The 27,716-nt window shown below is 34.8% G+C and overlaps 1 protein-coding gene across 2 annotated transcripts; it reads right to left on the reverse strand.

Moving 5' to 3' along the window:
* Window positions 1-1,750: 1,750 nt before the first annotated feature.
* Window positions 1,751-27,637, reverse strand: LOC149426131 (uncharacterized). 2 transcript variants are annotated; one of them, XM_089638203.1, is made up of 16 exons: window positions 27,499-27,637; window positions 27,065-27,338; window positions 24,622-24,856; window positions 22,667-23,629; window positions 21,487-21,579; window positions 20,329-20,862; window positions 18,623-19,089; window positions 13,347-13,440; window positions 11,743-11,955; window positions 10,953-11,074; window positions 8,956-9,152; window positions 8,681-8,856; window positions 7,890-8,077; window positions 7,211-7,375; window positions 5,649-5,784; window positions 1,751-4,215 (listed from the first exon to the last, which is right to left on the reverse strand). In XM_089638203.1, the coding sequence occupies exons 2-16, from the start codon at window positions 27,311-27,313 to the stop codon at window positions 3,929-3,931; spliced, it is 4,119 nt and encodes a 1,372-aa protein (XP_089494329.1). In that variant the 5' UTR covers window positions 27,314-27,338; window positions 27,499-27,637; the 3' UTR covers window positions 1,751-3,928. The 2 variants fall into 2 exon arrangements, with proteins under 2 accessions (XP_089494329.1, XP_089494413.1); XM_089638287.1 differs by lacking the exon at window positions 20,329-20,862.
* Window positions 27,638-27,716: the final 79 nt, after the last annotated feature.

Genomic DNA, 27,716 nt, shown 5'->3' on the forward strand with positions numbered 1-27,716 from the left:
GTTTTTCCTTATGTAGTGTGATTATTAAAATCGATACTTATTTTGTTCAAATCAATAAACGCTTTATAATAAAAATTAGTTTTGTTTAGTTTTTTCACTATTAAAACAACCTCAAAATCAAAAAACTCCTTGTGGGGTCGTATGAAGCACAGTACAGCTTTTGACATAGATATTATTATATTATTGTATAATTAATTAATTTGGCAGTCACTTCTGGGTTGAAGCCCCATAATACTTGATAAACCAACATGATTCTGTGCAAAGGGCGGTCTGTTTGATTGAGAATCCGTTGTTAATCCGATTACCATCTCTAACGCACAGATGCAATGTGAGCATGCAGAGTCTGTTCTGCAGGTATTTTAATGGAGCCTGCTCTAATAAACTAGCAGCATTGATTCCCGGTGTACCAGTGTGAAACTCGACAGATACAAATGGAATACCCGTTCACTGTTGATGTTGGCTTCATGAGAATGGGTCGTTTCTTCGACTCGCTTTTGTATAAGTCGGTTCGTATGTGGAACAAGCTGTTTTATATAATCCTGGCCTTTTCAAGACCCGCATTAATCCCTTCCTACAGCCCCTATCTTAAATCGCCTCACAATGCTGCCGGTGGAGACAGTTCCCCTGTCTTTATACTGTACAGACTGGGGCGCTCTTGTGAGGTGTCACACATAAAAAAAAAATACATACACCATGCCATAGGTGTAATTTTTTACCACGGTGTTATCTCACATGTTTAGAGTTTAGCGCACAGGGCTTGTATTTCACCCTCGGCTATATTGAGGTGGTAGCCCAGAAAGAGTTGTGAGTATCCCTTTACAACCGACTTCACACAAGGGTGAGTTTGTTATTGAATAAATCCTAACCAAAAATAAATCTGTTTTTGGGATCGGAACTGGTGTGGATGGAAAAAATTGCGGGAGCTACTTAGGGGCCGTTCAAGTATTATGTAAGCACTATAGGGGGGCAGGGGGGTCTTTGCTTTGCTTATTTTTGATGACATGGGGGGGTGGGGGGGTCGAGATAGTGATTACGTCAGCACTGCTCAGCAGTAGTTATTTTTTTTTCCACATTGACAACCCACACATTGTCTATGTTTGAAAACCGAATACATATTCGGGGATTCCCACCGTGTCAATAAAGTTTGTTTAAATGAATATTATGTGCATTAAAGTCCTCTATCCTAAGTCTATTTTATAAGTGCTGCTTATGAATCAATAAAAAAACAGAATACATTAACAGAAAAATGCATATAGGTTCCAATTTTTACGTAAGCATGGGGGGGGGGGGGTAAAAGCTTTGCTTACTTTTGGTGACAAGGGGGAAGAGGGGGTAAATAATTGTAATAAATCTGCTGACGTAATACTTGAACGGCCCCTTATGCAGGGTGCCCTCACGCACATGTGTTTCAACCAGTAAGTCGCCCATATAATAATAATAATCATAACTAAGAGATAACTACTGTAGCCCATCACAATTAGGAAATTTTTTGCCGGTTGCAAAGGGATACATTTGAAATGAATGAAACAATATTTTCTATCAATTGGTAAATCAGGTCAACAATAAAAAAATTGCACCGTGAGTGTAAAACCGAAGTAAGTGTAAATATATGTAGTTTGGAGAAATTACAGAAGTACTTCATATCGCTTGGAAAAAACAGAACACATCAAAATGAATGTCAGCTGAAAACAAGAAATAAAAAATAATTAATAAATAACTTTGTTCGGTGACATTTAATTTTATTCAGCTTGATACAAGTTAATGAAGCTACAAGAATAACACTCACCTATGTAAATGTGGGTCAACATTTTGTAGCTATCAAACATTTTCAGTCTTCACAGACCAAAAGGCACAAAATGTTTAAAAATAACAATAAACCAAGAGTTCTACTTTTTATAAAAAAAAAAACACAGAAAAATAACAGTAGGAACGTATTTGTCACGGAATTAATTAAAAAAATATTTAAACGATTGATTAGTTGTTCCCTAATACGTTTTTTATTGACTGGTTATATCAAATACCCTATAATATTAATAATACATCCAACTCCAGTAAAATATTGGCAGTATCAACAATGTTGGCCGTTAGAGGCACTAGTGTAGCGTAATGATGTTAACTTTCCTTTCAATGGCGCGGCAAATCTCCAGAGTGGAAGATACTACCAGTATCGCCCTGGTGTAAGACCACCATTCAGAATTGAAACGTTGCTCCAAATGGCTTTAGCCGTGTTTAGTGACTAGATCTGAATAGCCAGGTACTTCCCCACCTTCCTCTTTCCCTTCCCCACTTACCTTCAGCCTCACAACATCCCCCAATTGGGGATGCCATAGTCTCACTGACTCCAGACGGGAGCAGTTGGGACTCTTGTGAGGTATTCACTATAAAAAAAAAAAAAAATTGAATTTATTTATTACATGGTGGTGTTGATTTAAGCTATCTAATTAATTTGTATTTTGATCAAAATTACTTTTATATTTAATTGTTCTTCATTACATAAAAAGCGAAATCTATAAATAAGATATTTAAAAAATTTCTCTTCATTATATTTCTCATATTTATTAATGTAAAATAAAGAATTAATTGCGTGCACATAATATTAATTTAAATACAAGAAAAGCAAGGCGCACAACTCATGCCGCTAGGAGGCGCTAGTGTAGCATGTTGTTATCAGAATGTATGGGAAATGTCAGAAGTTGGAGGCATTATTAATATTATAGGATATTTGGTTATATTAACCGTGAAGAGGTACGAGGGTATAAAAATATTCTATTACACAATACTTTACCAAAAGAAAATAGGTCACAAAGTAAAAAATGGTAAAACTAGTTTTTGAGATAATTATCTTATTGAACTGGAGATCAGAGTCATGAATATTAATTATTTTTTGATTAGTAAACTTTGATAAAGTTGGTCAACTTCGTAGTAAATTCTACATATTTCTATTTATAAACATTTAAAAATTGCTTACATTATATTGTATGTCGAAGATATTCCAAAATCAAAATTAAAATATGTCAATTGTAAAAAAACAATTCAATGGTCAAATAAATCCATATAATACATACTCTATTCAACGAGAAGATATCAACCAAAAAAAAAGGACAAGTACATTTTTAGCACATTTTATTGCCATTGGCACGACTTGAAAATAAAAATCTAAATTGTACATAAAAACACATTTAAACAAAAAAATTCACAATTTTTTACAGTGATTCATTCTAGGATAATAGAGTTGTGTAATTAACATAACACGTTAACTGCTTCCCGGGCAATCACGTAAATATGCATGAAGAAAATTATACCATTTTGGGCTATCACACGAATCCTCGTGTAATTAAATTTATGCGTACTAATGTAAAATAAATAAATTTAAAAAAATCATTACTGCAACATAATTTTCCCAGGAAGCGGTTAATAGTAATGAGGCCTATTATACATTTATTCAATTGCTAACATTTAGACATATTTATTATTCAATAGATTCAACAGGATAATGGATTCATTTTATTGAAATTGATTGAAATCAATTTCAATAAAATGAATCCAAATAATAAAAAATAAAATAAAATAATCCAAATCAAATAAAACGAACCTACCAAATCAATTTGGTAGGTTCGTTTGAAGCGAATTGGTGAGTTTGATAACACAAGTCCAATTATGAAGGTTCATTAAGAAATAAGAAATTATTCAAAAATAGAAATCGTCGGTGCATTCACATATGAGTAGGGTGAGATTGGACTTGTACATATTTCCTGTTGATTGTAGCTCACTAGCTGACTTGTAAAACCAGTTGGCTGAATTGCTCCATATTACTGAAAAGCATTGTAGATAGTATCTACACTAGTGATAAGTTCACTTAAAATAAAATATGTACAAGTTTATACATAACTACATCAATCACAATTTAACCACAGTATAAATGAGAAAATTAAAACTGCAGTTTGGAGTCTCCATGCAGGGTCTTGTCCACTGCCGAAGCTCTCTCCAGCAGCAAGGTCTTCTGTTCCTCGGAGAGGATGGCGTTCTTGTCGGCGTTCTTCACCAGGAAATGGTTGATGAAGAGGCGGAGGCCCTCGCGGAAGAGATGCAGCTTGCGGGACACGGCCACCCGCTGGAACACCTCGAGGCAGGTCTGCCAGCGCTTGTGCAGCAGCACGGCCAGCAGGATCTGACGCATCAGTCGCAGGGTGGCTTTGGTCAGGTCGGCAAATTGCACTACCTACAAATTACAAGTTATGTTCAAATTCCGGGGTTCTGATCTTTTTTCAGAAGAGACATTGTCTAGTTAGGTGTGTAACGTATATGTATTTACAAGGAAAACAGTAAAATAATAAACGCCCAGGTTGTCCAGCAATGAAATCTAATTAGGAAAAGGAAATAGCAGGAAAATACAATCGGTTTAACAAGTACATAAACATATTTCTGTTCGATTTCATAATCAATCAATCTTATTTATATTAATTTCCCTCTTTCAATACCAGAAGTCTTGATTTGGAAATGTTGTGAGGTGTAAGGAAGATGGGGAATATTGGAAAAAAGTTAAAAAGCTTTTAAGTCATCAGCCCATCACAAATAACATATGCTGCCAAATGACAAAAATAATATTTGAAAAATCGATAAAAAAATGACCTTCATAGTTAAAGTTTAAAACGTCTTTTAAAACTTAAAAAACATTTTTTTTTGGTTCGGCTGAGGATTGAACCTTCCTTCCCAGGGACCGGAGTTAACCGCCTTTCCAGACCTTGCCAGTTGCCGATCGTGTAGGACTGACATTTATTTAGTTTATTAACTGCTGTAATTTTATCCAATTTCAGAGAAATTTGTATATATCCGCTTGACACCAAAAGTTGATAAAATGCATTGTCGTCGACGAATCTATGTCGGGAAGTGAGTTAATTTCCGCATCTAAGATTTGCATTCATTCATTACCGAAAACAAAAATGAAAATCAAACAGATATACATATTTATATTATATATCTTTGTTACAAGTCATTTGTAAGATTTAATAATTATACAGAGGCAGCTTCATACTTTAAAATTGATTCACTAAGTGTACGGAGGCATCATGAGGATGCACTATTTCTGTACAAAGTAGTTAACAATAATATGCAATGCCCAGAGTCGCTAAACAAGATTCCATTCAATGTACCTGCGCGTTCAACACGCTCTGGTGTTCTGTTCAGGGTTGATCAAAGCAAAACGAACTCTAAGCAGAATTCTTGCCTGAACAGACTGCAATAATTACAATAGCTTATTATCCAAAGTTGACATTTTCAGTTGCGAACTTACCAAATACAAGAGGTCCATAAAAGAATATTTCTCTGATGGTTTGTGAATAATGTTTATGTCTCTATTGTTTATATCTCTATGATGATTTGATTTATACCTACAACCTCTCTCCATGGCTATAAATGTATTGTTTTGTAAATTTTTCGTTTTATATAATCTTTTGTTTTGTATTATTTTTATAATTCATATTCCTTCCTCACAAATTTAAATAACTTATTCCATATTATGCTGTCTCAATTAAAGTCACAAGGAGGAAATCCATAATTGGTTTTATTTTACTATATAATACTTATGTACAAACTGATTAAAAGTAAACTGTCGATTTCCTGAAAATAATTAAATAAATAAAAAATAAAACCTACCTTGAGTATTGATATTGGCAATCCTTTCTCCAGGAACAAATGGGTAATGAACTGTCCCAAATTTGCAATTTGAAATGGAGGGTACGTATCAATTTCCTTCAGTTTATCCCATATGCTGTATTGAATAGACATCTGTAATAAAGAAAAACCGTGTTTATTTTATGGAAATCATAAAACAGATTTTAACAAAACGAAAGATAGACGTGACCTAATACAAAAACTGGGTATCATTTCTACGAACTGGAGGCAAACCACGTTCCGGGAGGGTTCGAGCACATCTTGAATAAACTACGAAATTATTGACCGTCAGCGAGCGTACATCGAAATAACCAGATCCTGTGTATAAAAGTAAAGTTCGCTAAAACATTCTGAATGTTCGTTTCTAACCGGACTGTCAGGCGTTCACTCATCGTTCACGTTCGTTTACTGCGGTGAGTAAATTATAAATCATTTGTAAAAGTGTAAAACTAAATACTGTAACAAAATATTTGATTTTGAAAATGAGTCAAACTATTTTCACCCGATTTGGGATTCGCAATTACGGTTTTTACGCAGCGAGTAATTCACGCACCCTTGTAAAAAGCAATACTTATTAGTAAGTAGATTTCATCTATAAAATAGTTATACAACAATGCGAGTTGGCTGTTGGCTCGGATCATAGACATATGAATATTAGTAGACCTGCCCTAAGTGATTAAAAGCGTATTATCCCCACTCCCCATACCGGTTCCATTGGAGCCGGCTGTGCTCGCGTATGGCTTCAAGTGAAATTTGAAAACGTGACGTCATCATTCTTGTGCGAACTATGGTCGAGGCATCATCGGTTCATTTTACGAAATGACACGGCAAAATGTTGACTTGTACTATGAAAACTTGTAAAAATAGATGTGAAAAAGAGAATAAACCCAATTGTCGTATTACATTCCATATATAAGCATTATTTTACTTTATTTTAAGCATATTCACATCGTATAATATGAATCAGTTGTTACTATCACATCGAGAAACGTCTGGACTGGTCTGGACGCGAAACACAAAGCTGGTTGGTTGCTGGGAAGTAAATTATGAACATTTATAAAAGTGTCTTAACTAAATACTTAAACGAAATATTCGACTCTGAAAATGAACCGAATTTTTTGCCGAATTTGGACTTCGCAAATTTGTTCATAACGTGGCGAGTAATTTGCGCTCCCATGTAAAAATGTCTATTCATTCCAAAGCAGATTTTACTTTTAAGAAGTAAATGGTGATATTATAATGCGAGATGCCTATTTACTGTCAGATTGATTTATTGACGAATCACAGTCAGCTTCACTCCCTTCGTTCTTCAACAGTTGATTTTACCCCTCGCCATTATCTTCTCGTCTATTAATTCCTATGTCTGTGGCTCGGATTCATTTATCGACAAATCACTGAAAGGGACACGAGCATGCCCTCTCCTCACTCCGCACAACTTGGTTTGTTCCACTCGCCCCTATGGGCAGCTCTGTTTCTTACTCTGTTGATTGAGTGCTATTTTAAAACTATAGTTCAACTGTATTATGTGTAGTTTGTTTACCTGAAACTTTCTGTCATAATCACAGTATTTTTGGGCTAAGACCGCGTAGTAAGGATTGTATGTTTTCTCCTGCAAACAGCACGCTATGAGGATGTGAATGATTTCTCTCTCCTGCTGATTCTTGAGGCCTATTTGCTGCAGTTTTTCAAATGCATCCATGTAATCCTGCAACCACAGATTGTGTTAACAAATTATAGTTTAAGACATACATTTAATAACATTTTAACGATGTACACACGTATGAGCAGTGGAATATTTATTTGTGATGCAATTCATTACAAAATTATCTTCAATAGCTCATAAGGTTTTCCAAGAGACTGCTAACAAACCTTATTTGCGGAATAAATAAGGCCATTTTTATTTTCATTCGGTTGACACTTTGACAAATTTTATCATTCAATTTGGTTGATTACATAATCATGAAATAAATACTCTTAAAGTTTTCATTATTTTACAAGAAAAATAGGAATTTTTGCAAACGACATGAAGAAAATATATAAAAAAAAGCTAGCATTGATAATGAGCGACAATAAGAAAAAGGTATCTACAATTGATTACAATTGATCCTTTGACATCTAAACATCAACATACAAATAAACTATGTAAAATGCATACAAATTATTCAATTATTATGCAAGAGAACTCATGTCCAAAGATGGATATCAGATGGGATATCTACCTCGGCACCCATGATGATGCAGAAGATGTTCCTGCGCAGGTCAGTGTTGATGCGCTGCTTGAGAGCCAGCTCCATGAGTTGACTGTGCTTGGTGTCCTCAGCCACTGGCGTGCCGGACTGCTCTTTCTCCTCCCTGGCGGAGCCCTCCCACGCCGATCCTACCACCCACCATTTCCCCCGTTCATCGGCTGGAATGCAAATTCAACAGATTAAATACTTGATCAACCAACTTGATCCTGTGCGAAGGATGTCTGTCTGATTGACAATTCGTTGTTAACAGACTGATTGATATCTCTAAAGCACGGACACAATTTAGGCATGTTGGTCCTGTACTACAGGTATTTCAATGGAGCCTGCTCTAAGGAGCTAGCAGCATTGATTCCCTGTGCACCGGTACCGGTGCATGTATGCAAAACTAGATGGACTCGAGCAAAACACCCATTCACAGTTGATATTGGCTTAATGAGAGCAGATAATTTCTTTGACTTGTTTTTGTGTAAGTCGGCTCGCATGTGGAATGAACTACCGGCATGTGTTTTTTATCTTAAAGACCCGCATTAATAAATTCCTTTCTACAGCCACTACACAATGCTGCCCAATCGGGTGGCGATGTAGTTCCACTGTCTTTACACTAAGCACTGGCCCTCTTGTGACGTGTCACACATTTTCTCATTTTCAAAATTCTCTGTAATTTTTTTCCTATCATATTCAAAACATTGGGATTGGAGTTGGAAGTATCCCAAACTAGTATAATCTTGTTGATAATAATATGTAGTGGTTATTTTTTTTACCTCTGAGTAGATCTTCGAGTTTGATATTCAGGGGAACGATATAATTTCCTTTTCTAATAATCCCTTTCATAGCCTTTTTCAGCTCTTCCGTGTAGGAGGGATCATAGTTAGGTATTTTGTTCATATTGTTGTTTTTTATGGCAAGCAGAACGTCCAGCAAGAATTTCACACGGGACCTGAAAGTCAAAACAACAAACCAATAAAAAAAATCAGAAAATTCAAAAAAACAAAACCAAAAATATGAATAATTTTTGAATTAAGAAGAAGATTAGTACCCTTTGGTAGAAGCGTCGTTGAATTTAGAAGCCTTCTCTTGAGTGGTCTGAATGAAGGTCTTCAGGGCTGTGGGATCCTCTTTCCGAAGGACTCCACCGACACTTCTGAGGGCCACCAGGGTGCACTCTATGCTCTTCTCCGATAGTGTCTCCAGGAGCTTGTTGAGGATTTCGTACAGAAGAGGGGCCTGGAACAACTGTCGGAGAATTGTTGAAATTAGATAATTAATCATTGAAGCCACAACCAAATGGAGGAACAGGTTTGAATTGAAGCTAATCCATGCCCGTTGTGCATAACTGGTGGAAAATGAACCAGTGGCGGATAGGATTTAAATCATCAGGCTTATTCTGTCAGAAGGTCGGAGTATTTCCGTTTTGCAATAAAATTCAAATAAATGGATTACTTCCGAGTGTATCTGAAAACTGAAAACTGTTTTTGAAAGGTTTTTGATGAAATATGCTTTAAAATTTTATTATCAAAAATAGACATATGTTTTTTGAAACGTTAATATTTGCAAACATTAATAAAAAAATTAAATGGTTCACTTTAAGTTTTTTGATGATGACAAATATATATATATAAAAATACTAAATGTATTATGAACGTTAATGTCACCTCACTTTTTTGCCATTTCATATAAAAATAATTTAAGTTTTTTCAAGTTGCGGTCGGTCCTTATATGTAGTATCATAAAAGTGCACATTTTAATTCTACTGTGGTTAACTTCTATACTTGAATATAAAGCTTGGTGTTTTCTTTTTCTAACACCGGTTAGATGATATTTCTCACAACAGCAGTAAGGCAGATATAACATGTAGCTGTTTTTTATTGCCCGCTACCTTTTCAATATTATTTTCTGGCATGTACACACTGGACTTCTAGAAGAAAGTTCGAGAAGGCGACTCGACCGGGACCGGACTACGAAGTCAGTACCAATTCGGCAGCCTGCGGGAAGACACTCCATTCCGGGAAGGACATGAGCGACAATCCAAACGACATTCTACAGACATGGTCACGACATTTTATCAGCGAGGAATGACGCAGTAGTTTTTGATAAACATTTTGCCTGGTCATTGTTTGCTTTCATCTAAATTTAATAACATGGAACGTGTTATTTGGCGCCCTTCTTCTTGTTAACAGGTTAGAATATTATGTTACACACTTTGTCACACCTTTTTTTAATTTGCTACCGAATTTAATTAATATCCGTGCGCAAGATCTTCGATCTGACGCACACGCCCTGGGATTTAACTTTATTATGTTAATTTAGAGTTCTCTTATTCTTGCTCTATTACAATGTAGTAATAAATATAATGTTGTAATTTTTATCTCTTTTATTATTACATTTGTAACAACCCGATATTGGTTTCCTCCAGATTATTGCAATGGCGACCCTCGTGGTTTTAGCCGTTTATATATTAACAATGGTTGCAAACTAACGGTGGATTTAAACCCGTCACAAACGATTTCTGTGAGACCATATGAATTGTTCCCAAAAGCAAAACAAACTAGCCTCAAGGGTTAATGGATTCACAAATAATGACCGGCAGAATTATTTTCACTTTCAGTTAAAATGCATTATAGCATTTTGAAACAATTTTGAAATGATAAATTTTTTTTTTAATCTTGGACTCTTACTTGAATGACAATTACTGTCTTACTTATTAACGGACTTATGTCCAATTCACAAAATAAGTAAATCGAAATAGAAGCAGAACGTAAATTATAATAAAGGATGGTGTATGGATTAAGCAAAGACAGAAATAAACATAAGAAAACAGAAGTGACAAGTGAAGTCAAGACCTCAAAAAATTAATTATAACATTTCTTTCGTTTCGCATTTAAAAATTTCAAAGTTGATTTTCAAATTCGTAGTTCATTATACGAGAGGCGATTCCGTATACGTTCAATATAATATACGATAAGTTGTAGTAAAGTAGGTACTTAGTAGGTAGTATGTAGTAGTTTTCAAAAATAAAAAAATATATATTGTTACCTTAAAACTGTACAAGTGTGAAATGGCCAGTATTAAATTATCAAGATGTTTGTCTTCTAGATTCTGTTCAAGTGCCAACATTTCATCGAATTTTTTAACAACTGTTTGTAGGAAATGTGCCCCTGGAAAAGATATATATTAAGACAGATTAATTATTTATAAATGTTAATAAACCTCTTCTATCGGAGGTTGGCAATCATCGGGGCAATCTTAAACCTACAGACTGCGGTCCATTAATAATTACACCTTTTTAATAGGATTTCTACGACTCCGTGGTCGATAGGTGAGAAGTGTCGGCATGCGCAAATAAATTCTATTTATTTAATTTGTTTTATTTTACAATTAATTCATTAAAAATAATAATATAGAGTATTTGCAGCACGTTCCATAGTGGTAGATACTTTCAGTATCGCTCTGGTGAAAGACCACCATTCAGAATTAAAACATTGATAAAATGGCTTTAGCCATGTTTGGTGACCAGTTTTAAATAGCCAGGTACTTCCCAACCTACTCTATCCGCCTCCTTCTCCTTCCCTATACTTTAAGCGTCATGGCATACCTCAATTACGGACATTGTTAATTATTAATTTGCTACTAAGTAATTCTTCTTCATAAATGAACAATTTTGTAATGTTTTTAAAATAAAAAATTGAAAAAATACCATAGTTCTACTGGCTCCAAGACGGTTGGGAGCAATTAGGACTCTTGTGCGGTATTCACATAAAAAAATGTTGAAAAAGATGTTCAAGTATTCACTAGTTCAGGATTGCAAAACTGAAGGAATAATTACCGACTTCGGAGCCCACATTGGCGTGCAGTATGGCCACCAACATGGTGTGCTCTGCAGCTAGCCGGGCCGAGGAGACGGTGTCCTGCACCAGGGCCGACAGCCACAGCGAACAAAAGGCGCTGTTCACGGCGTGGCGACTGCTCGACGCGTACAGCCCTTCCAGCTGTGCCCCCGTCCAGTGCATGTTGCTGGCCGTCACCTTGTTCAGTAACCCTGCAATACATTCATACACACCATATTAAAAGATGATCATTGACACACAAAACATGCAATAGTCTCGAAAAGCTCAGTTTAGCTTTTTTCTTTAAAATAAGACAAACATTCCCAGGTTTGGAGTAACCTGACGATATTTAAAAATTTCCTACTTCCACCACAGTAAGAGGAAAATGTTGCTTGTAATGTGATGTAGGACTTAGCCAGCCGAAGAAATGACGCCTGGGTGGGACCCAAATGCGATGCCAACTCAGCCACTGACCGGTCAAATACTTTAACCTTCTCTTTTGCAACAGGGGTAAGCAAATTCTCTGAAATTACTATTTGTATGAATAATAATCTAATCCTTATCTATATAAATAAAAATGTCGTTTGTTCAAAATCTTAAATCTCCAAAAGTTCTTTACCGATTACTTTGAAATTTTGACACAACGTTGCATTCGAATACGCGTGCGTTTTTATATACCTATATTATAGAGATGTCACTTGTGACAGGTAAAAACATGTTTTTTTTTTAAAACAGCGCTTTTAAAAGCAAAACGTGCTATTGTTTCTCTATTTGCACAGACAGGCTGAGCCCCAGCAACGCGTGGCGGGGTACAGCTAGTAAATGAATAATAATTTAGCAGCTTAAAAAGTGTATTTTTTTGTACTGGTATTTGTTGTATTCCTATAAAACCTATAAACATAGCTTTATAATGATAACATGTATGTGGTATCTTAGTGACCCCTCATGCAAACAAAGTTTCGTTTTGGATCTCGGCATGTCGAAGGTTAAAAGAAACACAAACATTCATTCCTGGGTTACAAATAACTTGATAATTTGATTTCAATTTTTTTTCCATTTTCTCTACACAGGTGGCACTGAGTACAATAACTTTCTTCAGGGCCTGTTTCATCTTTGATGATGCTGTGTGGAGGGTATTTTAAATAAATGAAGGAGAGGAGATTCTGGAAAGGAGAAATGTATGGGTGGGTAGGAATCTGGGGGTAGTGTGTCCAGGACCTAAAGTCATATGTATCCCACTTTGGTGCAGTTGGACCCGGACAAACCTCACCCCATGGCAATGGTGACCAATGACAGAGATGTTGGTTATCCAATGAATGGTTCCCGGGGCGGCGGTACTCTGCCTCCCAAATTGAATTTGGTTCTTTCAATGCTTTCTTACCTCACAACAGACATAAGAAAACAAAAAAAAAAACAAGTCATAAATACTTTTAATAGCACAGAAATCTTCGACTTTTCTCATCTTCTCAGCAAAATACAGTTTTTTTTAACAAGTTGATTGATTTAAAAAAATATTTCTGCTTTTTTCCAATTTAACTGTTTCCAAACAGTTATATTTTATGTGTACACATAGAAAACAAGTCTAAAAGGGAATTAAAAGTACCTTTGATTTGTCGTTTCAATTGTTGGATTTCCTTACTGTCCTCTATCTCCTTCTTAGCCCGCAGGTGGGGAGGAATGTATTTGCCAGCTTGGCTCTATAAAAAGGTAACAAGAGTTTGATAAATACATAACACCTCAACATTTCATTTTAACATAAGATGGCATATTCCTATAGTGCAATGATTAGCCTTCAGATTTGCAGTAGAGAAACCTTTTTCGAGTGCCGTTAAGAAGAAAACATAAAATTTTCTCTAACCCTCTAACTGCAGATAACTAATTATAAATTATTCGCTTAAAAACAATACAAAGCTTATTAATTAAACATTCAAGATGCAGAGTAAGTTTTCAGCCAAAGAGTATAAAAGTGTTTTGAATATAAAATTTCATTTCAAAGGTAAGTGAAAGTTCAGGAAAGCATTCCTTTCAAACATTTATTTGATCGTTTAGACATGTTGTAGCGTACTACATTTAGGTATGTTGTTATGGAATTGTATTCACCGAGGAGCTTATTCTTTACGCCAATTAAACCGGTTGTCGTACATATATCTGCATTGCACAGTAAAAATACAAAGGCTTGGCGAAAATGCAGCGTGGCCCGGGGCAAATATAATTATATCAAAGATTATATTTATTATAACAAATTGACATTTATATTCATATACACTCCAGCGATTGGTTTTATATTTTTTTATTTGGACCGGTCAGTGGTTGAGTGGGCATAGCGCTTGGGTCTCACCCGAGCGTCGTGTGTTCGATTCCTCGGCTGGCTAAGTCCTCCATCACAACACAAGCAACATTTTCGGCTTTCTGTGGTGGTAGTAGGAGATTTTCAAACATTGTTGGGTTATTCGTAACCCGGGAATGTTTGTCTTTCTTTAAAAAAAAAAAAAAAAAAAATATATACATTAGGGCGTCCCTTATATGGTTGAAAAAAATAATTTTTTTGATATCAAAATGCATACCCACTATTTCTTTTTGAACTACCCAGACTTACTTAAATACAAAATTTTATCTTCCTACCTCAACATTAACCCGTGCCGACAGAGCTCTGAAGATTTTGAAAATTGCTGTTTTTAACCCTTTCCGTTATGTATTGAAATCAATTGAAATAATGATAATAATAATAAACTTTTATTACACACAGGGAGTACACAGAAGGAATAAATCATGAACAGTACAAAGTAAGCAGTTTAAATATTTATATTTAAAAGAATATTTATTAAAAGAAGATAAAATTACAGATCAGGCAGGATATTTTCCTTTGAGGGTCTCTTTTTAACAATCTGGATACAGATTTCTATTCTCTTGCACACAGCCAGCGTAGTTGCATTGCTTTTGTTCTTCATTTGCAGTGATCAAACCATGGAAATCTTGCATTAGTTTTACAGCTCTTTCAGCTGTATCATTAACTGCCCTTAAAGAAAAAACTTTTCGTTTTGCCTCTATATAGGCAACATCTTCGTCCCACGTAGAAACGGGTCTCTGGAGGAAGTTCTCATCAATTTTTAATCGAGAAAATAAATTTGTGCTTTTGACAGACACAAAATCACTTAATAATTTTCCTGCAATAATAAATAAGTTTTATTATCAGTTTAGTGAAAACAGTATAAAAAATAAAACTATGTAATCCTACTTACCATACAAAAAATCAGACATATCTTCTTTCGATGGAATGTATCTCTTCCCAGAATCATACAAATCTCTCTTTGTAAGTTCACTACAATGTTTCCCTTGGTTTGTGTATTAACTTCATCATCAAAGAGTGACAAAACGGCAATTTCTTCTGACAAGTACCAAAGATGTTGACTAAACTTGCTCAGGGCTGCTTTGGAGATCAATTTGTCAACAGTTTCATATTCCTTAAGCCTCTTTAAAAAGCACAAATCTTGATTTGGTGCCTTTACCGCCAGACTACATCCAAGCCATGGTTTCACATATATAACCGCAATTAATAAACAAACGTCTTGAAGTGCTCGTTTATCCTTGGCGCTAATTTTGAACTGGGATTGCAACAAACATATCTTTAAAGAGTAAATAGCTCTAGCCATCCACTTTGCTTGATGCATCGCTCCAGGAGGTCTGATATTAATTTTTTTCTCATTATCTCCTCCTAAGAAAATAATAGATAGTTCAATCAGCTCACGATAATCGTCACGTACAATGGTTTTTTGCAGTTCTTGATTATAAAATGTCAACAGTTCTTCTATTGTTGTATTACAAAAATGTTGTGTGATGATATCGGTGTATGTTTCAATAGCAGCAGGATTAATAGTTTTCCAGTTGTCTCTAAACTTTTTGAACATTGGAATATCAGGGCTACTAGTAACTTGTTGGATTTTTGTTTCAAACACACATTTCAAAACCAGTTCGTAAACGTGATGGCGGCAAGCAAACAGTAGTAATTCCCTGTCTAGTCTTTGTTCCAAAAGTACACAGGCTCCTTTCAATCGCCCTGTATTAGACGCAGTTGTGTCACAACACATTATTTGAACTTTGTCATCGATGTTCCAGTCATGAAGTGCGTTTAACACAGCTTTAGCTTGATCCTGGCCGGAAGAGCTCTCCAGTTTGGGTACAGCCAGCAGTTGTTCCCTTTCTCCAAATGAAATTAGAATTGGCAGGCGTTCTTCTTTAGAACTTCTCACGTCCAGTCCAGGTAATAATTTCCCATCCCAGTGAACGGTCACCATTTCAGGCATATTATCCTGAAAATCTGATTTTATAGATTCCGCTCTATCTTTTCTACTCTGTGTGCGAATGCGTTGAATGGACGATTTGTTTATCGGAAAATCATCACAGCTAAGGTCTAGCGCTTCTACTACAGCATGAAGAATATAGACAGAATCCCTTATGCTTAATTGACATCTATCTAAAGCTGCAACTAACTTAGGCGTGATAAAGTTTTTCCGTCCTCTTTTTGTAGTAGTTTCAGAAACCGTTTGAGAGGTGGTTGGCAAGGGTTCCTCGAGGCTTTCTTCAGAGCTGGTATGTTGATCGGTATGTCCTTGTATTTGTATAAAATCTTGTGTAGTAAGAGATGACGATAAACTCGCGAAACACATTTGCTCATGTCTTTTCTTCTCTTTTAATTTTCTCTCTCTTGTCCTTTCTTCTTTTTCGGCTAACTTTTTGTCTACACCCGCTAAGCATCCTGGACGGCCTGGTTCTCTTTGTTTTTGTAAAAATATTTTGTCTTCTTCTATTTTCATCTGTTCCAAAGCATCAACGTGTGCTATATCGAATATATTGTTTAAATTGTTTTGAAAGTCCTCCTCACGGCGCTTGTAAACAAGTGTTTTTTTTTTGGAATTTTTTTGCAACTCCCTCCAAGCATGGTGAAGATCCACAAGTTTTTTTACACAGTTAGGTATAGCTCTGGTAGGGATTCTAGCTTTTTCCCAAAATATAATACACTCTCGAATGACGAGATTCGCGCTTTCACTAACAGTCAATTTAACTTCGCGAATGTTAAAAAAAAGTACTGCAAGAACTTGCCGGTTTGACGGTAACTTTGCGCCTGTTATTTGATAATTTACGTCACCAACTAAGAAAATACTTTTTTATTGCTTCTTAATTCCACTGCCATCTTTTAAATGTAAAACAATACGTGATAATCACGAGAATAACTGAACACAAATGACAGATACCGCGAGTGCGCGCCGCTACTTCCGCGCAACTTGTATGAACATGATTCGGTGCAAGTCGGCACGGGTTATCGTTCTCCGAATAAGGTTAAAAAAAAAATCCGAGTGTTTTAGAAGCAAAGGAACAAAACTAAGACCTATGCATTAGAAAATAAAAACTTTGAAATATAAGGGACACCCTAATATACATTTACCATTTTATTTAATTAATATCATTCCTACTAAATTATAAATATTAAAAACATATGAACTGCTTACTGCGGTTTAAAGCCAATGAATCCACCTAGATTTCGGCGTTTTTCCCATATTTTTAGGATATAGAAATTTGACACATTGTGACAAAATTTTTGCAAATTTGCCATAATACCTATGCCAAAAATATTAATTAAGCACCATTCAATGATTTATTATATAAATTTACATTTAAGACCGTTGTAAAAAAAGGTTATGTTTGATAAAGGAAATTTTGTTCTTTTCTTTATTGCTCTTTAAGAATGGAATATGTATTAGGAAATCACTTATAGTGATTTGTTTTTGGGGTATTATGCCGTGTTGCGCTACCTCCTTCTTTAGCTAACGTTTCGGACAGCATTGCAGTGTCCATCATCAGGACAGATGTGTTATTTAAGGTTGTGGTGAAATGTGTGCTTATGTATGAAGATGTAATACCGTGTTGCCAGCTCCAACCCTCTAAGAGCTGACAATAACATATAATTTTAAAGTGGTTTTCTGCATTTAGTTCTGATGTAGCCGACAATTACCGGATACCAAGAACTACTGAGTTTAGCTCCATCCTCTCTATTAATATTTACGGGATTTTTGTGAATTTCAATTGTCTCCGTTCAACTGTTGTTGAAAGTTAAAGTTGGTAAAGTACCTTCCATTTTCATAGGTATGTGTATGTATAGGAATGTATATGTATATGTATGACATTTTGTAATATAACACCAGGTTCAGCTTTCCAAGTAATGGAAAAAAAGGAGACTACAAATCTTTGTGACCCGAGTGCTGGAAGTCAACCAAGAACTCTCTTACTAATCTCCAGAATTTGGCTGCATTTAAACGGGCTTTAAAAACAAAATCCTACCATTCATAAATCTTAACTTCTTTTCAATGTTTTATAATAAGCCATATTCTCAATTGATTTCGGTTGCCTCCTTATTGTACCTTTTTTAAATGTCTACTCAGAATATTTTCATTTCTGAGCACAAACTGCCTCCTGTTTTATATTATGTTTTAGTTTTAATGTTCTTGTTTTGTCCGGTGCTACAATAGCACTGTTATTGTTACTCTTTGTTTTGCCATCGCTTTGTATAAACTGTACATTTAGTGTTATATTATTAGATCTGTATTGGTTATGGCGCACTGTAGGAATCATTTTAAGAACATGAATCCTAATACTAAATTAATTATTTATTTAAGTTTGTTATAGTAAAGCGCACTTGAAGTGAAATTACACTAAACTGCGCAAAATAAATGCAATGTTAATATTATTACTAACTCTTGTGTGTTCAAAACATTTTGAAGAACATTTCGTCATCAGAATGTAACTCGACGGATGAGGCAATGCCCATAACATTAAATGTCGATATAGTCATGTTTATTAAAACCCTAATAAATCAAAAATTCTTACCGTTATGACGTTTCCATCTTGATCACGTTGCCGACCGTAAATATCCTCCCACAGATCAGCTTTCTTAGGCTTTCCACCGGCCGAAGTCTCACTATCATTTTCTGATGACATTTCATCACCCAAGTCAGTACCGAAATCTTCATCATCTGAACCCATATCATCATCACTCTCTTCATCGTCTGATTGCACTACTTTAGATTTTTTCTTTGGTTTTTCATTAGATTTTTTCTTTTTATTTGGCTTTACCTTTGAAGAAATTTTTTCATCGTCTTCGCTATCTGATAACGGAGTTGTAGATTTATCCTTTGATTTCTCACTGGCTATTTTCTTAGGAATTCCTTTGGATTTGGGAGAAATCTTTTCTGTTGGCTTAATGTTGTCTGATGATTTAAGTTTCTTTACATTTTTTGTCACATTTGCATCAACATTCAGCTTCCTTTTGAGATCTGCTTTAGAGTTGGATTGGTCTGCAAAAGAAAAAAATATTTTAAATTAAACGACTCTGAAGAAATTATACACTGTGACTGGAAACTAGCGGTACAAGTGAGAAACTGGTGAATTTACATCACAAAGAACCCAAAAAAAGAATTTTTTTTTTGATCTGAGTATTTCTATTTAAGTGTTTTTTGGCAGCTAAAGGGTTAAAAAAATATTGGAGCCGGTTCTAAGCTTCAGCAGATTTTAAAAGACAACAAACAGCTGATAGAAAACCTGTAGCAACCGATTTACTCAAAAACAAAACCCAAAATCTAAAAAGTTATACCACAAAATCGACTCCAAATTTGTTATAGATTCACCAGTTACCCGCTTGTGCCACTAGTTTCCGGACACCATGTATAAAGTTAAAAACTGTGAGATCAAAAAAGATATTGTAAAACAGATTATTAGGGAAACTACTGTCCCAGCTGTTGCTGAAAGTTTCTACCACAGTTTCGCTACAATTTATTTTGTCTAGTATTTACCATTGCATAGATCATTGATATAATATTATGGTGACCGGATAAATCATCAAAATGATAATTCATCACATCTTTAAAAAGTTATATGAAGTCATGGAAAGTGATGAAACAAAAACTTTATTAACTGGGTTAAGTAGGTTAGGTTAGGTTAGGTTTAAAAAAATTTATTCATCGTTTCTAATGACTTTATATTACTTTTTAAAAGCGTGTTGAATTGTCACTGTGTTGAGTAATCATGGAACCAATATTATAAAATACATTTGTGAAATAAGTGCATATTGGCAATTGGCAGCGCAAAAAAAAAATGGTGGTTGAGGCCTTTTTTAGCTGAGAGTTGGAAGCTGATCAAAAACTCTTTTCTGTACTCAATTGCTTGATTAGTTTGGACAGATGGTTTTATCGATATGCCAAATCCTCTGCGTATTATTTAGTCATTGGTTGGACCAAATTACTTCGAACTTTGAAACACTAGATCAGACAGATCAGCCAAGTACGATGATGCCAAAACTTTCAGTGACTTATAAACAGTAAGACAATTCTATAACGGTGTTCATAGCCAAAGTGGGTAACCACGCAGAAGAGGAATGATTGTATATTAGTCAGGCTGCCGTATTGAACACCTCTTAAATGAAAAATCAATTTGTTTACATAAATAATATAATTAAAACCACCGCCATAAAGCATGCACATAACGTTCCACTATTTAAACAGACAAAACTACACTACAGAAAGATAAAAGTGCTATACCTTTTTTAACAATCTTTGCTTTTTCAAAACTTTTATCACATTCGGATTCGGTGCCGCTCAGATTCTCCAGCATTTTGTCCAGCTTTGGGCATTTTACTATATCGGGATCTTCTTCCTTTTCAAAATTTCTTCCATAAGTGTTGATGATCTTCCCGTTCACAAGGATTTGTTTGTTATTTCTTAGAGCATCGGAACCGTCACTCGAGCAATCAGAATTGTCGCATTCGGAATTTTCAGAAGTGAGAGGAGACAGATTGTCTGAATCTGCGTCAACATCCATCCCAACTTCTTCGGAATCATCCGATTCATCTTCTTCTTGCCAATTCTTTTGCAATTTCTTCGGAAAACAGTTTTCATTGCCGCCCTCGCTGTCGGAGCTCATGTCGTTGACGGTGGCATTGTTTAAACCTTTGGCCAATGTTTTAACAGCATCTTCGATGTTATTCTGATACAAGTCTAGATCTTGAGCTGTTTCCTCCCGAACAGGAGTGAGATTCCCGGGCGCAAAGGATTCATCAGGAAAGCCAGATAAACCTAAAATAGGCAAAATATGCTTCTTTAGTAAATGTTTGGCTAGTGATTAAAAACACTATAATGTATTTATCAGCCTGGTTTAACCATTTATAAAATGAAGAGATGGAACCCGTGACGCCGGAGCGGAAACCCGACGTTTTGGACCTCTCCACGAACTAATCGTTCTTAACAACTACAAAAGAATTGATTCCATATAATTATAAATAACCTGTTAACTTAACAAGACTCATGATTTTATTGTTAGCAGATTGAGCTGCCTATTGATTGATAAAATTGGATTGTTTTATGAGATTTAAAAATAAAGGTAATTATATTAGGAATTTAAAATGCATAGGTTTTCTTGCTGTTGGTTGATTTGGGTGGCTGCATTTCAGGCACACAGATAATGATTCTTCTCTTTTCCACTATGAACTCGAAGAAACACTTTTAATTTTAAAAAGTGATTACATTATATTAGTAGCACTTTCACTGTAACTTTTTCATTATTTTTCACATCACACTAAAATTAGACCTAAATTATTGGAAAACAAAGATTCGTTTTCTTTCTTGTACATCAGAAAAAGGCAACGTTTAAAAATTGCAGGTCTTAATTATAAAGAGTAGATTTACATAAATGAAACTCACCTGTGTAAATCATTCTCAACTGTTCGTCTAAATCTGGATCCACTTCTTCTTCTTCTTCTTCCATTTCTTCATCCATACTTTCCATGTCTGAATCTAAAAAGATTTATTATTATTAAATGACCGGGGAAGACACATTTTCCAATCGAAATTGAGCAAAGTCTAAGATTAAATAAATTTCTCTTTAGTGTATTACTGACTGAGAAATATTTTATTTTATTATTTGTTTGCATAATGTACAGTGAGTATAATAGTTCTAAAAACAGATAAATATATAGTAACAGTGCAATGTCAACAAAAAAGGCAAAGAAAAATGGTTATTGTGGACACAAAATATGTTTTATTTAACCCCTCCGAAAATCGCCATGTAAGCACTTTAACTGTCTTTAACGAAATGACATTTTACGAAAACTTTTTGTTATTACCGCTTCACAATTAAAGCTCTATAAATGAAACATTTCTGAACGTAGCCGAATAGTAAAAACTGTTTTAGAAAAGTTACAAAATAAGCTTTCAAATTATTATATTACAAATAAATATTAGCATTTTTAAATATTAAAATTTAGAACGCAAACATTAAAAATAGGTTAAAAATGACTCACGTCATGTTTTTAGGTGAAAATGGTACTAAAATCACAGATTATGTAAACAAAAATATTTATTCTATTGTATATATGTGTAATAAACACTTTTATCACCTCATTTTTTTATCATTTCATATAAAAATATTTTATAAAAATTTAATATGTGAAGCGCGCGGCGCTACCGGCAGACATTTTGCGCGGGTAAAAATGTTGTGTCAATTATGCGACTGTCAGCAGATTCCTGTTTTGTATTTCCATAGACAACTTGGTAGTGATGTGTAGCTTGATCTATAATCGACCTTTTAGTTTTTGTTTGAGGGATGTAACTAAAATAATAACGGAGTAAGAACGATTTCTATGGAGAGACACGCGTTGACGTGTAAACACGCTTATTGTACTTGACTGCTATCGTTATTTTATCGTGTATATCTGCTTACGTTGCTGACCGGTTAACAATCTGGGTTGAAAACTAATATTGATGATTTATTTTAATGCATACTCTTGTCCTACATCTACCGTACGTATTTCTTATTATGTAGTACTTATCAGTCTTCCTGACTCTCGTAACAAAAAATATACACAATAATAATTGAATTTACCTGCGTCCATATCTTCAAACTGTTCACTGTCTTCACTATCGTCTGAAATTACCAACTGCTTTGCAGCTCCTTTATTCTTTTTCATATCTTCTTGCTTCTCGGGCTTAGCCAAACCTTTTTTTCCATTTACGGAAACTTTGGATTTGGGGAATGGTGAGTCAACTTGCTTTTTAGTTAAAGTTTTTTTCAATTTGCTCTTCTTTTTCATATCGATTTCTTCCTCTTCATCAAAACTGGATTCATCCTCACTAAGTTCCTCACTGTCTTGAGCGAAATCATGATTGACAGCAGCTTTTTTCCCCTTTACATTATTTTGAGATTTAGGAAATGGCGAATCAATATATTTTTTCACTTTGCTTGTCTTTTTCATTTCTTCTTCTTCTTCGTCAAAACTTGGTTCATCTTCACTGTTGCTAGCAAAATCTTTACGTTTGGCGAAAGGTTTTTTTCCATTGAGCTTAGTTTTAGATTTAGGGGATTCCACTTTCTTTGATTTAGATTTTTTAGACTTATCCTTCTTTAGAACTTCTTCATCATAGCTCTGTTCTTCCTGACTGTCGAAATCCTCTCCTTCACTATGACTATCAAAATCTTTACTTTTGGTGAAAACTTTTTTACCGTTGACTTTATTTTTAGCTTTAGAAGATGCCACTTTCTTAGGATTAGTTTTTTTTAGAACTTCTTCATCGAAGCTCTGTTCTTCTTCACTGTCGAAACCATCTCCTTCACTACCAAAGTCCTCGTCATCAGACGGACCAAAATCATCAAACTGATCATCGGAACTTTGGTTGTCCGAATCCTTTTGGCCCTTTTTAGGTTTGAAAGTCTGATATACGGTGCTAGGTTTCCCCGTTGCAATGGCTATATCTTCCTCGAAGTCAGATCCTGAACCAGTTTCCGCTCGGTGCTTCTCTGCTGCCACGGCTGCTTGCATTGTGTGTTCATCACATACCTCCAAAATATCTGCATTACAAACTTAAGGAAAATCATTGTAAATGTGTGGAAATTTACATTTACTACAGTAAAAAATTCAATACAGAAGAAATTTGATTATGTATTTAAAAATTACAATTAATCAAAAAAAGAAAAAAAGAAGATAATATTATCAATCCAGAATAAAGAATTTATGCACATTACACAATACAATTTCATGACAAGAAAATATGTGTCTAAATATATTCTTTCCGTCTCTCAAACCACTTCATAACAGCATTTAAATATTCGATGTACACCCTCGCCAAGACTCCCCGTGTATAAACTCTCTGAATCATTTCAAGTGTGGATACTCGCCAAGATGGACGTGCCTTTGAGGCTACTGTTGCTCGTTATTAGCTACCTACTATAACCTTTTGCACATACACCGTATTAAAAAAAAACACTAAGCTGTGGCAAAGACAAAGATTATTATTAACCATTAAAGAATCCCGCTTTCTTTAACTCCACATCTGGTACATTAATTTGCTGGCTTATACGTACCCAAGCGTCATGGACATACTGTTTGTTTCTGTGCTTTAAGTTTATTGGGTCTCATAATGCCAATTCTCTTGGATAAAAAACCAAAAACACGAGCTTGGTAGAGTACATATTAGAAATGTCGTCACACAAACTCGCAAACACAGTTGGCGGGCAACTAAAAGAGATAAATTATAATAGTAACTTAATACTTTGTACATGCGCGCTTTCGCCTACATCGCGAAATTAGGGCCCAAAATACTCTCACCTGACCTAGAGGTAGCGAGCCGAGAGTACCATGTACTCGCTAGCTCATGGCCTGTCTTGATGTATCTCGGTGAGTGAGAGTGAGTATTCTAATTAAAGGTTCTCCACTGAATGCGAGATTTGTTCATAGGTTGTAATTGAGCTAGGAGTCTTCCTCATTGCCGGAGATAATTCATTATGTATGTTATGCATAAGCCTGGTTAGCACTATAATAAAGAAAACGTTGTAAAGGATACATCCTAGCCCGTCTTCGGCGAAACTTTTAGAAATAGTTCCAGACTTCTTCTTCTTGAGGTGAAGCTGTTTTTCCAGCTTCTTTATCATTTTATCTTCATCTTCATTGGCCTTCAAAAGTTGACTATTCCTCTTCTCTCTCATTTCAGCCATTAATTTTTCTTCCTTTTTTTTGGCACCCTTGTTTTCTTGCATTATAAGATCTGAATTATTAGTTATCTTCTTTTCAGTCGATTTCTATTATTAGGAAAGAAAAAACTTAAAATAAAATAATTGAGGAAATTATGAAAGATTCAAGTGGAAGTGCTATATTAACTGGAATCTTATCTGAGACAGAGATATTAAGTCAGTACACAAAGTTGGGAGTAAGTACTTGGTAAAAACATAAATGTACTAAATTATAGATATTTTTACACCTATTTCGAAAAATAAGGTAAATATTTACCTAACAGTCGCACTTTTAGGTACAGATTATGGAAATTACACTTGGTTTCAACTTAATTAATACTAGAAACAACTATTTACTCGCGCAAAATAGGTTATTTTGTTCTTAGTTTAGGTGATTTAAATAATTTATGCGTTTATAGATGGAAAAGAAACTTTCATAAACATTAATCCTACTAAAAAATCTAAAATTAATTTTTATCATAAATGGCGTATATTGTTTTGAATGCTAATTGATAATCTAAAAATACTAATATCCTATCCTAACCTAACCTAGTCTAACTTAACTTAACCTAAATTCAAAATGTTTTATTAAAAAAAAAATTGTATTAAGCATGGCTAGCTATCACAAATAATATATACATAATAAATAAATTTACCAGGTAAAATGATTGTTTTATTATACATATTAGTATTATATTAATTAATAAAAAGCCAGATTTTTTCATTAACTAAGTAACTAACCATCACGCCGTTTCTCCGCAGGGATAGGCAGAGACGACGGACCGCCAAACAACTCAGTCTTGGCACACACTTCTTGCCTCATTCACATTCATACATCGTCTCATACATACTCTTCTATTATTCTGACTCTTGACATGGCCCGACTCGAGTATCTGATTCACTTGATCGTGCCATGTCTTCCTCGGGCGTCCCCGACTTCTGCTACCATTCACATTTGCATCATATATCCTCCTTACACTCCTATCTTCGCTCATTCGCTCTACATGCCCAAACCATCTAAGCGTCCCTTTCTTAATCTTACTCATTACGCTTACATCAGCCTTACACTCTTTGCGGATCTCCACATTCCTCACACGATCAAACATGGTTTTACCACACATACGCCTCAGGGATCTCATTTCAACAGCATTCAATCTACTTTCATCCTTTCTTTGCCAGTTCCATGCCTCACTTCCATACATCAGGGTAGGTACCAGCACTCCATTGTGGACTGCTAACTTCACTTCTTTGGACAATTTTTTTGTTAGCGCCAACGGTGTTCAGTCCTCCATTAACGGAATTACCTGCATTTACCCTTCTTTCAATATCTCTGTCAGCCTTCCCATCTCTCGTAAACATACTTCCTAAATACACAAACTCATCCACCTGCTCCAAGTATTCCTCATTCACAATTATATTGCACACTGTTTTCGTACTCTCTCTTTCAAACACCATTACTTTAGACTTACTTACATTCATCATTTTTTTCATTATAATACTTTAAATTATTTATACTATCTGAGATTCAAGAGTGAGAATTAGAGATTTGTTGGCTAATTTTACAATCAATTATTATTAATTATATTTAGATTTAGCGAACTACACTACGAAGGATATCAATGTGAATTCCTCTGGAAAATATCATTTCCACATCGCAAGGACAGAGTGCACGCATTTTTCAAAATGGTTAGTTTGGCAGTGCCTACAAACAAACACGAATTATGCGCAAACTTCACATCGGTGTTCTGTCAAATTGTGTGGAAGTTGGCAAATTTTCACATAAATATCAATATTTTTCATAACCGCAAATGCTAAAAGTTGTTGTTTAATATCATTAAGTTGAATCAAATGTTTGTTTATTTTTAAAATGCGTATTAAAAACGGTAGTTGTAGGTAAAAATTTACCCAGAAAACGTTTCATATAATAAAATACATGCTTTAAAAAGTTTTGCATTTCTTTTCTACAAAAATAATAATGTGGTCACCCTAAAAGTATTGTGAGCTACAGGTTGAAAAACAAAATGTTGTAAAAAAGTAGTCATAATCGCCACAATTTAAGGTTTTAGGTTAAAGAAAACATATTATCACCAACCTTACAATATATGTAGATTACGACCCTAAGGGTTAAAAGTGTGCAACTAGGTAAATATTTACGAATTTAATTTTTAAAAGAAAATTTCTTCTGAAAGCTTATCACTTTGTGATGACATTATTAATTATATTAAAACACAAATATTTACGAAAAAAAAATATTATGTCCCGAGTGTAATGGCTCACCTTAGATGCATTTTTCTTATTTTTTTCATCAATTTTGACAACAGGCATTTCTTCATCATCGTCTTTCGGTGCCTTTACAAATTTTCCAACATCATTAAGACTCTTTGAAAAATATTCCTTTTTATTCATTTTCTTCAGGTTTCTTTTATCTTTGCGTTTATCTTTACGACTTTTAGGGCCGACTGGAACTTGTTTGATTTCTTTTTTAGGTTTTTTGCTCGATCTTTTCTTTGCTTTCAGTTTACCCATTTTTCAGAAGTATACCGTTTATGCGCTAGACGAAAAAAAATTATATTATTAAAATGTTTAAAAACGTACAAGTGGCTCTGTCAACGCCATGGTATTAATTTATCAGGATAAACATTAGTGAGGTTATGATATTTTAAAGAATGTTAGATATATTATCCTATACATAGAGGATGCCAATTATTTACCAATATCTGCAATAATGAGTCGTGTTCGATAGATTTTTTATTTATGCGCAAACTATTTTTAGAGCATGCACAGTTTTATGACGTGAACAACTGAACAACATGTACAATCCCTCAAAAAACGTTTTAGTGGCCAGATTTGACATTTGAAAAACAGTGAGATAGTTTCCAGTTTCTATGGACATCGAAAGACGAAGATCTATGATAATGAGATACACCGA

This window comes from Hesperophylax consimilis, chromosome 1 (assembly GCF_061612785.1).
Source record: "Hesperophylax consimilis isolate HC1 chromosome 1, BYU_Hcon_1.0, whole genome shotgun sequence".
In the NCBI taxonomy this organism is placed as follows: Eukaryota; Metazoa; Arthropoda; class Insecta; order Trichoptera; family Limnephilidae; genus Hesperophylax; species Hesperophylax consimilis.

Bases quoted from the DNA above. Each gene is read 5' to 3' on its own strand.
- LOC149426131 (XM_089638203.1), bottom strand. From the start codon at position 27,313: ATGGGTAAACTGAAAGCAAAGAAAAGATCGAGCAAAAAACCTAAAAAA. The intron at 11,075-11,742 runs GTAATTATTCCT...TATCTTTTCCAG, and splicing joins CAATGTGGGCTCCGAAGTCG to GGGCACATTTCCTACAAACA. The intron at 8,857-8,955 runs GTACTAATCTTC...TTTGACTTTCAG, and splicing joins AACGACGCTTCTACCAAAGG to GTCCCGTGTGAAATTCTTGC.